Below are 15,848 nucleotides of genomic sequence, written 5' to 3'. Positions count from 1 at the left end.
TTTCTTCAAACTGAAACATAATTATCAAAGTATACTTACGCAAATAGATATGAAAAGTCTTTGTTAAAGTTTGTGCCATATTTCCATGGAGTACAGGCGCGAACGCAGACCCCACAATTTTATTATACCATCCCTATTTAAGTTGAAACATACTTATCAAAGTATTCTTATGTACATCTATATAAAAAACCCTTGTAAACGTTTTTTTTTTTTTTCATTTTTTATTTCCATACTTTGGGGGCCAGGCGTGAACGCAGACCCCACAATTTTTATGAACCACCGTTCTGCCAGATCAAGCATACCCATTCCTGATCCTCGATACATCTTCTATCATTATATGTAATCAGTTTTTTAAAATAGTTAACCATATAGGAGCCTATTCGTGACCAGACACACGCACAGCTTTATATCATATATATATATTTTATTATACACAAGATAGAGAGGGGACCTAAAAAGTTTAAGTAGAAAAATATTTAAACATTTTTCATTACTTTATATAGAAGGAGACTATAAAGTAAATCTAGGGTTTACTTTCGTAGGCTCGTAACGCGCTTCCCATATTTTGTACTTTAGTCCTAACATTCCATGAGCTATATTTCTGACAAAGGGGCACGAATTGCTGTGTTCTAAATAAAAATTTATCCATCGAACACTTATCGTTGTCTAGTTTATAAATTTAAAGTAGATTTTTTTAGCTTCTTACATAAAGTGGCTACGTGCCTTGTCTGAAATGATTTTCATAAAAAGGTTTGTACATTTTTGTATTCCCTATATTTGTGCTTTCATCGAAGCATAACTAGAAAACCTACTCTAAAAATTTGTTACCTAGAAACGCTAGACTTTGGAATTTCCTCTTTGTATCCTTAACGAATAGATATTTTAAAATCCATTTATTCATCATAGTTTAGTTTTGAAGAAATTTACAAAAGATGATATTTAGAACAATGTTTTTACACGACTCCATTTATTTTATCTGTTTTTGTTACTCTTATTTAATCTAAACAAAGCCTATTTACATTTGGACGTAAAGGGCCACTATTTGATTCATTTACATTTCTCAATGCATGATTCACAAACCGAAGTCGAGAACACACAGAAGGTGGACCACATACTGAACTAATTTTTAAATAAATGATATGTTAAAAGGCAAGAGTGAAAGACAAAGGAAAGATTTAAGTAGAAAACAAAACTCCTTTACTTAATTTAGAAATAGAATTGTACATTTTCGTTTTTCGTATGTTTTTGTTTCCATGTAAGTATAGTGGCTATGGGATGATTGTGACTAAGTGGTTATCGACACGGAATGAAAAGTGGATGAATCCAGTTCGTTCCACAAACACTTTCATCAAACCCGCACCTGACCGAGTCTAATTTCTTAGAGAGGATGCAAACAAGGTAACTGAAAACATTTAAAACTAGCGGTAGCCGCCCGGCCTGAACCAGTTGTAAAATACTCTTAAATATATTTTAATTCATGCAGATTTCGTGTTTTTTATTACATAGCCAATTCTCTATTTAATATTATATTGTATCTGGCATATAGTACCGATTTCAAATCTATCAGAGAATCGAAACCAAAACATTTACCGCTCGAGTCGCGTTCCTACCGTTTGACTTATCGACAGATAGATAAAAATTTAAAATTAAACCACTTCAAGCTACCTTTAGATTTGCGTAAGTAATAAAAATATGTCGCCAGGTTGAAATAAACAGTTTGCATTTCAACTTGCCAACATATTTCTGTATGCGTTGTTCATCCATCCAAACAAAGATTTTACTCGTGATAAACTATTTCCTGTTAATTTCAATGTTTGACCAGTAATTTAAGAGTTTATCGGTTAAATATTTACAGACAGACATCTGTTGTATTTACATAATAATAATAAAAAAAATAAAATAAAAATATCCGCTTACCTTGAATAATTCATACATGATATCCGGGTCTTTTTGTGAAACCTTGATGCTGTGGCCCTTCTCGAGAGCTGTATCCATCCATTGGTCAAGCTCTTCCACCGTGTTGTAGAAATCTTCGAGATCCTCATAAAGGTCATCGAATTTTTTGGTCCGGGTCTCGGCTTCATTGGATGCCTGAATTGTGATGTAGAATGGCAAAGAGACAACCATTATAAGATGGCAACACAATTGAGAGAAGGAAAGTTGCGTTGGTTCAACTTGTATCAAAATATGGAATCACGTAGGAGATAACTAGACAAGATCATCCTAAACTTTCCGAAATTATTTTACGAAAAAAAATTTAAAAAATCGGAGAATATCGAAAAGGTAAGAAAGCAGAAAATGCTGATAAAGGGATTTTTTTGTGAATTGAATTCGGTTTCGTTTAAAAATGGAAGATTTTCACGACAAAAGCAGGAAGTCTGATGTGTCATAACACAACTTTGTTTAAAAGTTGTTAAAAATTAAAAACCGTAATTTTTTATTTTTAAAGAGTTGCTTTCCTAGTAAGATCAGCAACATGCAATAAGTTATCTCGAATTCTGTGAAAGAGAAACGTAAAGGCAAAAGAAAATGTTGAAGACTTTGGTAAGTATCGATGATTAGACAAAAAAAAAAAAAAATCCGAAAGCGACGGTCAAATACGAAATGGTAACCGTCAGATTAAAGTTGTTGGAAAACAAGGACAAATGGGGAGGGGCGAAAAACAAACGTCAACCAAACATTTGAGTTTATATATAACCTGTAAACCCAGCCGTAATAATGCAGTTGACAGACTTAATTTTAATATATTGTCCTCGGATCTCTACGACCGGCCTTTTCTTGGCCGGTCGCTCGATCAGTTTGTTGCAATTCTTTTTCAATAATAATTAAAAAAAAAAAAAAAAAATACAAAAACAAAAAAAATTAAAGACACACAAACAAAAAAAATGCTATACTGTGAAGCTTTGCGAAAATCAGTTTGTAGATTGACAAGAATCTAAATATGAGCTTAACAGTTATTTAAAAAAGAAATGCAACTTCATCATACTTAAGATCTGAATTAAAATAACATTTTCGTATATTTAAGGTTTACATGGCATTTTCAATGTTTAAATGTGCACGGGTGAATGAACGCTTCTGAAGAAGGAATCCGATGTATTTTGATCGTAAAAGAATTTCCGACTGATAATTTTTATTTCACCGTATGTTCCCCCAGTTTTTAGTAATTCTTTTTCATTAAAAAACGGGCTTTTTTATCGCTTTTGCTACATTATCAGCGAGATAAAAATGTCCCAATTGTTTGATGTGAAATGTCGTAACAGAGAGGAGACACAAGGTATAGTTGTCGTAAGTAAACTATCCGTTGTTTTTTCTTTTTTTTGTTTTGACTTGAAAAATGTCGACGTGCGTGATTAACGTCTTCCTCCACGGAGCGTAAGTAAGCAGACTAAACTAAGTGATAATTAAAAGTTGGCAAATCTGCTTAAATGGTCACACACAATGCAACGCCTGGCTTTCCTCGTGCATGTGGCTTGATCTGCCGGGGTGAAGGAGAGGTGTTAATGGCAGGGGAGTAAAGAAGGATTATCTACATTAATAAACAGACTGTAAATTCTAATTTTCCATTTTAAATTAAACCAGGAAGCCAACAACTTATTTCTTATTTTCAGCCCAAAATTTGATTTTTTAAAGATTTTTGATGTAGAATCCATTAGAGACTAGTCGATCTCCCCGGACATTTCTGTGGACATTTAGCTTTCTGATGATTTCTATTTGACTTGACGACCTATCAATAACCCATTTATTGTTATTTTCTGCCCAGAATTTATTTACATGGGGTTATAATTAGGAACTTGTTGTCACTCCCTCGCTCTCCGGACATTTATTTTTCTGTTGGTTTCGTCGTTTGGTTTGACGAACTATCAACCATTTTCTGTGTGTTTTTTTTTTTTTTTTTTTTTTTTTTTTTTTTTTTTAAATGCTGAAACTGATAAGAAATCGATGTGCGAGATGAGATGAACAGCATTATGAGTTACCCTTTTCTTTTCTATGTTCGTTCGGCTTACTCTTCTTTTTAAAAATTTTTTTTACTTCTTTCTTGGGTGAGAATGTCGGATTTTTTTACGAAGTAGTAATCGTATGAAATTCTACAAGCCTATAAAACAATGGCTTCATGAACAGAAATTGAGTTTTTCCTGGACACTGCGCGTCTGTCTAGACTCTTTAAACGTTCACATAGAATACTAGATCAGAAACGCTAAAATCTCTAAGCCTGATACTTGATCTCCAGTGAACACATGCAACACACAAGGTAAACTTGCTAATACACACAACAGAATTTTTGAAGAAACTTTCTTTATCTATTCCTGAACTTTAAACTTCAACAAATTTTGGTCCTTTAAAATATATTTTATATTTCTGCAAAATTATTGATTTATAAATATTTTGTTCGTTAATTCATGCTTTGCCATGCCATCCCTAATATCTCGCTGATGAGTTAGCACTTGCTAACTGGTGACCCACGCATGTTTTTAGTCATCTTTTGAATCTCTAATTTAGATACTTATTGTTATTGTTCTTGGCATTTACACAAAGACTTCAGCAAAATACATTACATGTAACTAGAGCAGCACTACAAGACCACTCACGGTGTTAAAGGTTTTAATTCTTAAAATTAAATTAAAAATTCTTAATATCTTCATATATTAAATTGATTATATTTTCATGAAAATCGACCCAGGCAAAACCTGAAGCCAGTTGATATAAAGAGCTAAAAAATAGTATTCAAGGTTCCAAACTTGCCAGCGATAATTATTAGAATAGATTCTGATCTAGAAAACAGCAATTATTTCATCTTTGTCAGAAACATCGCTCCCGAAATACAAGTGCTAAAGAACAAAATAAGGAAAGCGATAGTTAAGCGACTGACAAAATGAAAACTCAAGATCCATTTTCTCCGAATGATTTGTAGATTTTTAGGCAGATATTTTTGTAAATAATTAGTCCTTAATTGATTCTATTTAACTCTTACAGATACTATCATTCATCTTAAGATGAATTTGGTAGTTAAGCTGTTTAAGTAAAAACAATTTCTTTTCTTTTTTATTCTTATTCATCCCAAACAAGGCATGCTGTAACTTGGACGTAAACGGCTACTATTTGGGACCTTGTCTATAGGAGACTATGTAGAAAGTTGATCAACAAGATATCTTTTCGCATTATATAGTTAAATTTCTGCATTTTAGTACAGTAAGAAAAGCAGGAAGCACGGAGAGAATTTTACAATCCAGCAGTTCGAGATGAAAAAAAAAATATTAGAATAGAAAGCTTTCCGGCGTCTAAAAATCTATACAGTGAAGAGGTGGGATTTTGTCGTCTGTCGAGTTAGTTGTGATATTTATGTCAAGGGAACACAAGTGCTACGAATTCTTCAGGGCACATTTCATTAAAGTACTTGTAAAACAGGCACAAGGACGCAATATTGCGGCGATAGGACAGAAGCTGGAGTTTGGTTGACTGCAAGACCTGGCTGACTGTGCAAGATCTATTAGTTTAGAGATTCTTTTGAACTGATCTGCTGTTTCTTGTGACTAAACAGTTGTTAGAATAATTTCTGAACCATCCATATCATTCTTAGTGTATACTCTGAACATTGATAGGTTTTAAATATACTCAACATGAGGAATTATTTATGAATTGGGAATTGTACTACAATGTAATTTTGATAATGAATAAAGCTAAATCTCAAAAACATACGTACATAAAGACGTATTGAGTATTTCCGGAAGTAGATTTTAACATTTGAAATCCTAATTAATATTTGAAATATTTCGAATGGTAACATTAGTCTAACAATCAAATAAAAACACGTTTTGTTTGTTCCACAATAGGTACTTAACTATTAGGCTATATCTGAATACATTTATCATTCTTTTATTTCTAGCGTTTTTATACTGAATAGCATTTTATTTCACTTTCGTTCTTTTAATCTCGTTGAACTTGCGAAGATCAATACCAAAAAATGAAAATGGTTTTGATTGCGAAAAAAAAAATCTTTCGTAAAATATATACAATATTAAAATACATTCTCTGCAGTTTTCATTTCTCAAAATAATCAACGTTTTGCTCAACATCGATTTTGCTACCGAAATGCGTTTATAAGTTACATATTTTTGTTGAATGCGGACATTCATGGGTAAAGGTGCAGGGATGCTATTTATAAAAAACTGTCTGATTGGATGAGCACAATCACATGTGTTTGGAGAGAGAGAGAGAGAGAGAGAGAGAGAGATAGAGAGAGAGAGAGATAGAGAGAGATAGAGAGAGAGAGAGATAGATAGAGAGAGAGAGAGATAGAGAGAGATAGATAGAGAGAGAGAGAGATAGAGAGAGATAGAGAGAGAGATGGAGAGAGAGAGAGGGAGAGGGAGAGAGGGAGAGAGAGAGAGGGAGAGAGAGAGGGAGAGAGGGAGAGAGAGAGAGAGAGAGAGAGAGAGAGAGAGAGAGAGAGAGAGAGAGAGAGAGAGAGTATTTTAAACAATGAGAATTTAAAAAGTTTATGGTGTGCAATGCAACTATTAGATATAGAGTCGGCCAGAAAAAAAGAAAATGGCAATGAAAACTTCTTCGGAATATTAGGAAAGATATGCGCTCAAAGGAAGATGGTTGAATGATAAAATTTTTTTTTATATATTACACTACCCCTCACCCCTAGGAAGAGGTAATATCTGAGAGGATGGCACCATTATGACATAGTAAACTGAATATTACAATATAATGCAATAGTTTGAAATTCAAATTAGTAATAACAGTTTCGTCTTCAAATAGACATATACCAAATCTCCATTAGTGGTAGAAATTATGCAATCAGCGCGATCGGCGAAATTGCTTTGCTGAATTAAATGAATTGACTCTTTAAAAACTTTATTTCACCCTAAATAAGGTATATTGTTACTGAGTGGTCATAGTCTACTGTGATTAGATACCAAATTTATAATAGGACACCAGAAGTGGGGAGTTGTGCAAAAAAGTTTCACATTGCATTTAAATTTCTGTGTGTTAGCCCAGTTCAGGGAACAGGTTAGTCTGAATATTTACGTTGGGGAGAGTACTAACAGTGACACCGTCGTAGTGTTTTCCATAAAAATACTTTTAAAACAAGTGCGAGAATGGAATATGACAGTACATAGCTTGCTAGACAGTGTCGGACTTATTAGATTATATATTCTCTTTTGTATCATGCACAAGAGAGAGGCGAGTGGTTGGTGCACCAGCTTCAATTTGGCAACAAAAATCCAAGAATGGTGGCTTCATAGATATATAGGATACTGGCAGGTGTGAGAAGTTTTTTAGTTTGGTAGGAGCCAACTCTTTTTGGAGCAGATTTGGCAGTATTTTCTATGTAATTATTCTAATTCATGTTACCTCTGAATGCTGGGCCGAGGAATTTGAATGTTTAACTATCAACCGTGGTAATCAGAGGTGGGGAAAAAACCATTACAATTATTATTTTATAATGTTCAGCGTGTTCTATAATCTAAGATGGCTACGTTGCTCACAGGTGAATCTAGACACGAAACAATCGCGAATATGTGGCAGATGTTCATGACAGAAAAAATGTGAAGAAAGGACATCAAAATGTAGTCGTAAGTGGTGAAAGATGGGGGTCATTGAAAGTAAAAATATTCAATTTGCAAAGAAATAATGCAACATTTGACATTGCGTTACATTTTTAGAGGAGAAAGTTTGAATGATAATTTTACAAATACATTATCATCGGCTGCATTCAATTTTGTTTTAGGAATTCTTCCACCTTCATTTAGCTATGGAGGAATCTTATAAATGGACTAACCCAGGGCTTTAACACATAGGACTAACCCAGGGTTTGACTTTTGTACCAATACTGACTACTACACATTTTATATGGCAGACTATATTTTGTTCCGATAGTAGTTTTATTTTCTAGACTTGTTACTCCTATTTTTAAGACAGGACACACACACACACACACACACACACACACACAAAAACCAACCCCCCGAGAAAATCCTAATAATAAAGCCTGGCAGTTCTTCAATTTGCTGGCGTAAACAATTCAGATTTTTGCCATTTGGGGTACCTGGAGCGCAAATTCGTTTATAAAAAGAACAGAGAACGGACAATTCATCTGCTGTGAAATATAAACGAACCGTCTATGTTATTAATCATTGGTCGATAAAGCTGAGAGAAGCCCGTCAAAAATATATGGCGTTTCAATCAATAGCATCTGTTGCATGACTGGATTCTATTTGTCATTCACTGTCATTCGCATATACACTAATATTGAATCATATGTACACTAATACTGAATCGTATGAACATTAATTGGGAATCATTCGTCCGAAGAACAGTGGTTGTTTTAAAAAAACAATACCGTTCGAAAAATGTCTGAAAAATTACAAAAGCAAAAACTGATAAAATGTCGATTCGTTATCACTCAATATCGCCGTTATCGCATACCCTCGCCAACAAAAAACAAACTGGCATCAATATCGATTAATATCATGGAAAATGGGTGCAAAGGGTTTGAACGAATGGAAAGACTAAAACATCGATTAGAAGGGAATATATAGTACTGGAATAGCTAGGATTTCTATCACTCAAGCTAAAACGAAATACTTGAAGAAAAAGTCACTGGTAACGATTGTTGTGAGAAATAGCGAGTATTTAAAATATATTGCTATTATACTAATACTACGAAGTACTAATAAAGATTTCGAAATAGAAACAAACGCTCTCCAAAAAGGGGGGACACCTGGAAATCACGATCAGTCCAGAGATGATAGACGTATTTCGTTTTTATTAATATAAGAGTTGATAAATACCTGAAAAAAAAAACCCTACCAAGTAGATCTCGTATATATATATATATATATATATATATATATATAAAACAAAACAATAAAAAACATTAAGGAAGACATTTTCGAAGTCAAACAAAATTATAAACAGTCATAACAAACATCTTCAGCCGTTTTTTTAGAAAAAATATAACGTCTTCAAATCCAATGTGAATAAATTCTTATTGAGAAATCGTCTTAGATGATCTAGCCTCACCTACGTTCCACTATAAGTGATCTTATCTGTCTTCTCAATACTTAACCCTTATCTTAGAGTGGCCCCGAACCTTGATAAGTGATGAGCTCCGATGTAAAAAAAAAATGTTTTAAAATTAAATCCAACAGATTTTAACCTACATTTGAATCATTTCACAATAGAATAATTTTTAGTTAAAACCAGTAAATATTTTGTTTTTATTTCAGTTTGACGAATAATTTACAGTAAAACAAAAAAAGACAACAAATAATATTTACTCAACAAATTTTGGTTGACTTGATATTTACAAGCATCTCCACCGTACGATTTCTTGTTGAATAATTGACTGCAATGTCGCACAAACACTTCTTTGAACTTTATGGTTATGTTTATTGCTACAGACTTTAACGACACATTATTTCGAAACTAACTAGAAGTGTTTTCCTTGCAACACGTGTAGACGCATACCAAATTACATCCAAGGGATGTAGATTGCAATACAAGTGTACTTATCATTCCAAAATAGATTCGCGGCGCGTAAGCGGCACCTTATATTATTCAAATGAAAATAAACACAGTTTAACCGCAGAGAACAGTTTTGTTAAGCATTTTGTCTAGAAGTAAAGTGTAGTATCTGTTCTGACACTTCATCGTTTTTTTTTTGTTTTTTAATCCCAGTCAGTAAAGGAGAAACTTTTCTAGACAGATACAATTGTTATTTTTTGTATCAATACAGTGTTCCCAATTTTGGGAAGCTGGATTTTTCCCACACTAAAGGACGACTTTATGTCTAACTCTGTTCTCGCGGGGGAGCAAGTAAATAAGGATTACAAAGAATTTTTCTTATTTACGCTCAACAAGAATTCATAAAAATACGAAGCTACTATCCCGACATAATCACGACTTATGGTACAGTTTAAAATAAAATGTAAATTTGTACAATCAAATAATATATTATATAAAGACCAGCTGTTTGTATATCCAGCTAAAACTTAAAATATGCATAACAAACTCCTAGAAAGTTGGTATATTTTGTTAATCAGTGTAATCTCGCGAAAGTGTTAAATTTAGAAAAAAAGGTTAATTCTTTTTTAGTCAAATGACCATTTCTATCATTGAAATGAACACCGTTTTTATATTATGCATTAATACAACACAGCATTTTTCCAAATTGATAAACGCTCACTTTAGATTTAATTTACCTTTTAACTATTGTCATTTCTCTATAAAAAAATGGGTGGGAGAAATTTAGTTTTAATAGTGCCCAGAAAGCATGCGTAATTTTATTTGACGCTATCAGTAGCGCTCTAATGAGTATCCTACGTTTTATTTTTTCTAACTTCACATAAAAAAGGATTATAAAAAGAGGATAAACACTATTTAAAATCTATTTAGTTTTTTATGCCCCCGGGTAACGCCGAGTAGCCTGCGAGTCTTCTATTATATAAAGGGCAGTTGTGTGTGTGTGTGTGTATGCTTGTATATCCAGCTAGAAGTAAACAACTACAAAAAGATCCACAAGTTTGATATATTCTTGATCAGCGTTGTCCTGGATGAATAATATAGAGCGTTTCAAAAGTCTTGACACATTTCAAGTCCTCATATCTGCTTAAATATGAATGGTAGCAAGATGAATGTGGTGCCATCTAAAAACTAAATGCATTGAGTTTTGTTAAGGATATTGCTTTTTTTTTTTTTTAAATTTCTTTTCAGATCCACTAATGGCGTTCATTCAACCAGAAAAGTAAAAAAAAAAAAAAAAAAAAAAAAAAAAAAATGCCAACCTAGATTTTTTATTTGCTTATTGTTTGTTCCTGTAACGTTACAGAAATACATTACACTTTTGCCCCGGGAAACGCCAGATAACCCTGCTAATACTTAATAATTCGTTTATCTATATCAACTAAAATGACAACTACGTTGCATTTCGAATGATATTAAATATTAAAAGTGAGGAGGGAACCCAAAATAAATGAAACATTAAAAGTTTTTTTCTGTTCTTTTCTCAGAACTCTGGACGAATGTTACCCCGAATAAATATTTGGCCTCGTCTGGCATCGAGCCACACTACTGGGCGTGTTCATTCTGCGAGGAACTTACAAGCAATTGGCCTAGCGAGACGAGCTCGGTTAATGGGTACGAAGTCGCCACATGCTCCTCTCGTTGTTGTTGGCAATCGTAACAGATTTCAATTCTAAAGAAACGCACTCACACCTTCAAATAAGTGATTCGAGCCGGCGAGCTTTATAATCCAATAGCAGTGCCAACATTGTTTTGGCGAGTTTTAAATTTCAATGCGTTTTAGTCGAAGTTATAGTGGGCTGGTCAAAGGTCACGACAAATTGAGCTGTTGTTATTGGAGATGCTATGTAAACTTGAATTTGTTGTGTTGTGTTTGAGAACTCTTTAAAAATTCATGTAATGTGGATCTAGAGATATAAAGAGAGAGAGAGAGAGAGAATGAAGGAGGGGAAGTATCGAATCAGCCCCATCTTGAGATGTTATTCCTTAATCCATATATTGTATACCCTATCTTTGAACATTTGATAATGCAATTATGTAGATTTTTATCCGTCATCAGTTAATTTTCTTCGTTATATATAATATAACAATTCAGCCTGGCTTTGCTCGGGCCCTATGTACTGTTCATAACTATGTGTGTATATATAAGTTTTACTCGTGTCCAGGTAACCTACATCTAAAATTTCAAATATTTAGATCCATTATTGGCGGAGGAGTTTGGTAGAATCTGCAGAAGTCCACTTTTTCAACCTTGACTTTTTGGCAGCCAAATTTTTGCTCAAAAACTGATTAAAAAAGCTTGGTTGTATATCTGAATACCCATTATGGAGAAAATTTCAAATGTTCAGACCCAAAATTAACTGAATAGATTGCTAGAGACCACAAAGGTAAAATCTTTTGAACTTTGATCCTCTTGACAGCCAAATTTTCGGCCACAAACCGATTAAAAGCTTGTCCCATGTCTGAATATACTATGTAAAATTTCAAATGTTTAGACCAAAAATTAGCTGATTAATTTGGTAGAGACCAGAGGGCTTTAAAAAAAAAAAAAAATATTGACCCCAATTTTAACTCCTTAACATCTGTTTTGGGCTCACATCAAATTAAAAAAGTTTGATCCATGTCCAAGCCTAGATCTAAAATTTCAAGAGTTTAGACCCAAAATTGGCAGAGGAGTTTGGTAGAGTTTTCAAATGTAAAATCGTTGAACTTTGACAGCCAAATTTCTGGCCGAAAACCGATTAAAACGATTTTCGCCAAATTTCAATACCCCTTATGTCAAATCTCGAGTCTGTAGACTGAAAATTAACAGAGTAGTTTGGTAGGGAAATGTCCACGCAGATAGATAATTTCGCTTATATATATATATATATGAAAATTCTTTTGGGGCTTAAAATTTAATTATGGCTAAATATAAACCAATTAACATGATTAAAAAATAAAGGCTAGTTAACCACGTTTCCTTCCTCGCTCAGAGTTAAATCGAGGAAAATTACGATTAAAAAAATTGTCATGATTATAGCGGAGGGAGGGGGGAATAAATTAAAAAAAAATAAGCGAGGAAAAAATACGTAGAAATCAAATTAAGTCCAAAGAGATTTTCTTTTTGCTTGCAAAGAGAAGGTCTCAAGGACTTAATAAAAATGGTTTCTAGAATCTTTAGATGAAAATGTGGGTGCGACTTAATCAAGATCGTAAACATGTCAGCACTGAAATTCATGGCACACGTATGATTATTTATAAGGTGTCACAAATCGCAGAACCATATGTAATTACTCAAAACATTCGAAGGTGAAAAATTTGCATAACGAATCTTTGCTGGTACGTGTTGTTTTAAACAAAAACCCAATTTTTGCGATGTCCGCCCAACATAGTTCGCGCTGCAATATATATTTTGCGTATATTTAGGCGGCATTTTTTCATTCAGGCAGACATTGTTAAAAGACAACAGAAAGCTGTTTAGTGATACTTAAAAAAAATTTTTTTTCGTATTATCTTTATATATATATATATATATATATAATCTCAAACGCATGGATGTATGGTCCAAGTATTTTTTCTTCTCGAAGTGTCCGCGGTTTTTAACTTTTTGTGAAATCGTCTTCACATCGTCAGGAATGTGTGTTAATCTCGATAAGGAATCATGGGAATATTTATTTAAATAGTAGTAAATGGGGTGCGAGTAAGGTTTCTGACAGCGATGGGGGCGTTGATGTTGTAGGGGAAAGTGAGGAGATCATGCCTGTTTTAGGTAAAGAAATGCTTGAACCATACATCCATACTTTTGATTTATATACGAGATAGCAAGTCGACAGATTTCATGAAATGATTCATTTAAATGTTTCTCTCAGTAAAAAAAGTTTTGCACAGTTTGCAAACGCTGCTCTGGTGTTAGTCGCTTTATGATTAATTGCCAAACTAAGCTGAACTTAAAATAACCGACAGTTGCCAAATCTACAATTAACGAAAATAGTTAATTTAATGTTCGCCGCCTCTAAAAAAAAAACACCCTGTATATATGTTTGAGGACCGATTTCTTCCGTGGAAAGCAATCATTTATTAAGTCGCCTGACGGGGACTTCTGGTTTTTACCGACCATTTGTCAGAAATATTAGCATGCCCAGTGTCACGACCATGTAAATTTGTTTATATTAATAAAAATATATCTTGCTCTTCTTTTACTGAGCATTTTTAATAACCTCGTTAAATTCATTAGTTATCACTCATGGATAATCTGGTATTAGGTTGGTGCAAAAGTAATGTCGCTTTTTGACGTTCAACTATATATATATATATAAAAACGACATTATTTTTTGCATCAACTTAATATATATATTACAATTGACTTTAGATCTAGAGTTGAGCTCCAAAATGATTTAACAGGTTTATTCGCAAATTCATTCAAGTTGTTATTCACATTTTCCATTATTTTCCTTCCTCCATCAATGTTTCGGGTTTTTTTTTTTTTGCCTTCCATCTTCTTGTCTATTTAAAAAAATTTTCAAAATTCATTTCGCTCTTTTCGATTTTTTTCCTTCTATTCATTTTAACATTTATGCTATTGCACTTTTATTCATGTCTTTCATTCCATTTTTTTTATTCATCTCTTTCATTCCATTTTTTTTATCTCTTTCATTCCATTTTTTTTATTCATCCCTTTCATTCCATTTTTTTTTATTCATCTCTTTCATTCCATTTTTTTTATTCATCTCTTTCATTCCATTTTTTTTATTCATCCCTTTCATTCCATTTTTTTTATTCATCCCTTTCATTCCATTTTTTTTATTCATCCCTTTCATTCCATTTTTTTTATTCATCCCTTTCATTCCATTTTTTTTTATTCATCCCTTTCATTCCATTTTTTTTTATTCATCTCTTTCATTCCATTTTTTTATTCATCCCTTTCATTCCATTTTTTTATTCATCCCTTTCATTCCATTTTTTTTATTCATCCCTTTCATTCCATTTTTTTTATTCATCCCTTTCATTCCATTTTTTTTATTCATCCCTTTCAATCCATTTTTTTCATTCATCCCTTTCATTCCATTTTTTTCATTCATCCCTTTCATTCCATTTTTTTCATTCATCCCTTTCATTCCATTTTTTTCATTCATCCCTTTCATTCCATTTTTTTCATTCATCCCTTTCAATCCATTTTTTTCATTCATCCCTTTCAATCCATTTTTTTCATTCATCCCTTTCAATCCATTTTTTTCATTCATCTCTTTCAATCCATTTTTTTCATTCATCTCTTTCAATCCATTTTTTTCATTCATCCCTTTCAATCCATTTTGTCATTCATTCCTTTCATTCCAGTTTTTCATTCTTCCATTTCTATTACTATTCCATTTTCCCCTATTCTTTTCATTCAATTTTTCATTGCTTACATAATTTTCATCTTTATTTAAATAGAAAAAGTATTTAATCCTTGCTCTCTGACACAGGAAATAAATTTCATTTCTAATTTATCAAAGAAAAAAACAAAACTACTAATAAAACAAATACAAGTCTGAACGAATGAACGCATTTGCTTCAAAGTAATTGATAAGAATCCAATTATTATGCATTGATTACGAATATTTTTTAAATTTAATATTCAATGTCGAATTGGATATTTTTAGATGAAACGCTGAGCAAATATCAGCGCAACACCTACGCGATTGGAAGCAATAAGAAATCTGTTCGATACGCGGAAAAGTGGGTCTTAAAATACGTCATCATTGAACAGTGAGCAAATTTAGCACACAACACATTGCTATAATCTCCATAGGGCTGAAATACAGCGACCCAATAAAACACATGCAAGCTTTTTGTCTGACAGTTTTAAATTTAAATATTTTTGCTACAGTAAACGTGCATTTAAATTTATAAAACTTCCATTTGAAATGAGATGGCGAGAGTACGTTAACAGGATAACCTTCGATTTTTTTCTCTAGCCTAAAAAGAATCTGATTATATTAATTTGTCCAGTAATACCGCATACTTTAACTCGTAGCACTTGTGCCTCTTCAACGTAAATACCCCCAACTTACCCGAAAAGCAGCAAAATAACACCCCTTCGCTGTATTGGCATCTAGATGCCAGAAAGCCTTCTATTCCATTAGTCTATTCCCTTGAAATGCTAGACTTTGAATCTTCCGATCTTTTGCTTCCCTGGGTGCATTACCATATTGAAATTCAACTGTAATATGAACATATATCTCGCTGCTCAACTCCCTACATAGCCTCCTTGTAGATATGATTCTCATTAGTAGCTCCTTTCGCCAAAGGGACAATATGCCTTGTTTGGAGAGTAAAAACAAGTATTGGAATAA

General features: G+C 32.9%; 1 protein-coding gene across 12 annotated transcripts in view; it reads right to left on the bottom strand.

Annotated features, from left to right (window-relative positions):
* Nucleotides 1-15,848, bottom strand: part of LOC145286342 (microtubule-actin cross-linking factor 1, isoforms 6/7-like) — a 770,369-nt gene that overhangs the window by 204,993 nt on the left and 549,528 nt on the right. For all 12 annotated transcript variants that reach the window (XM_080135266.1, XM_080135265.1, XM_080135270.1 and 9 more), the window contains exon 18: nt 1,918-2,091. In XM_080135266.1, the coding sequence (XP_079991392.1) occupies nt 1,918-2,091 (174 nt within the window). The remainder of the gene's footprint in view (nt 1-1,917; nt 2,092-15,848) is intronic.

This window comes from Euprymna scolopes, chromosome 10 (genome assembly GCF_053919585.1).
Source record: "Euprymna scolopes isolate OS-2025 chromosome 10, ASM5391958v1, whole genome shotgun sequence".
NCBI lineage: Eukaryota > Metazoa > Mollusca > Cephalopoda > Sepiida > Sepiolidae > Euprymna > Euprymna scolopes.
This window is presented reverse-complemented; position numbering and strand designations above follow the sequence as displayed.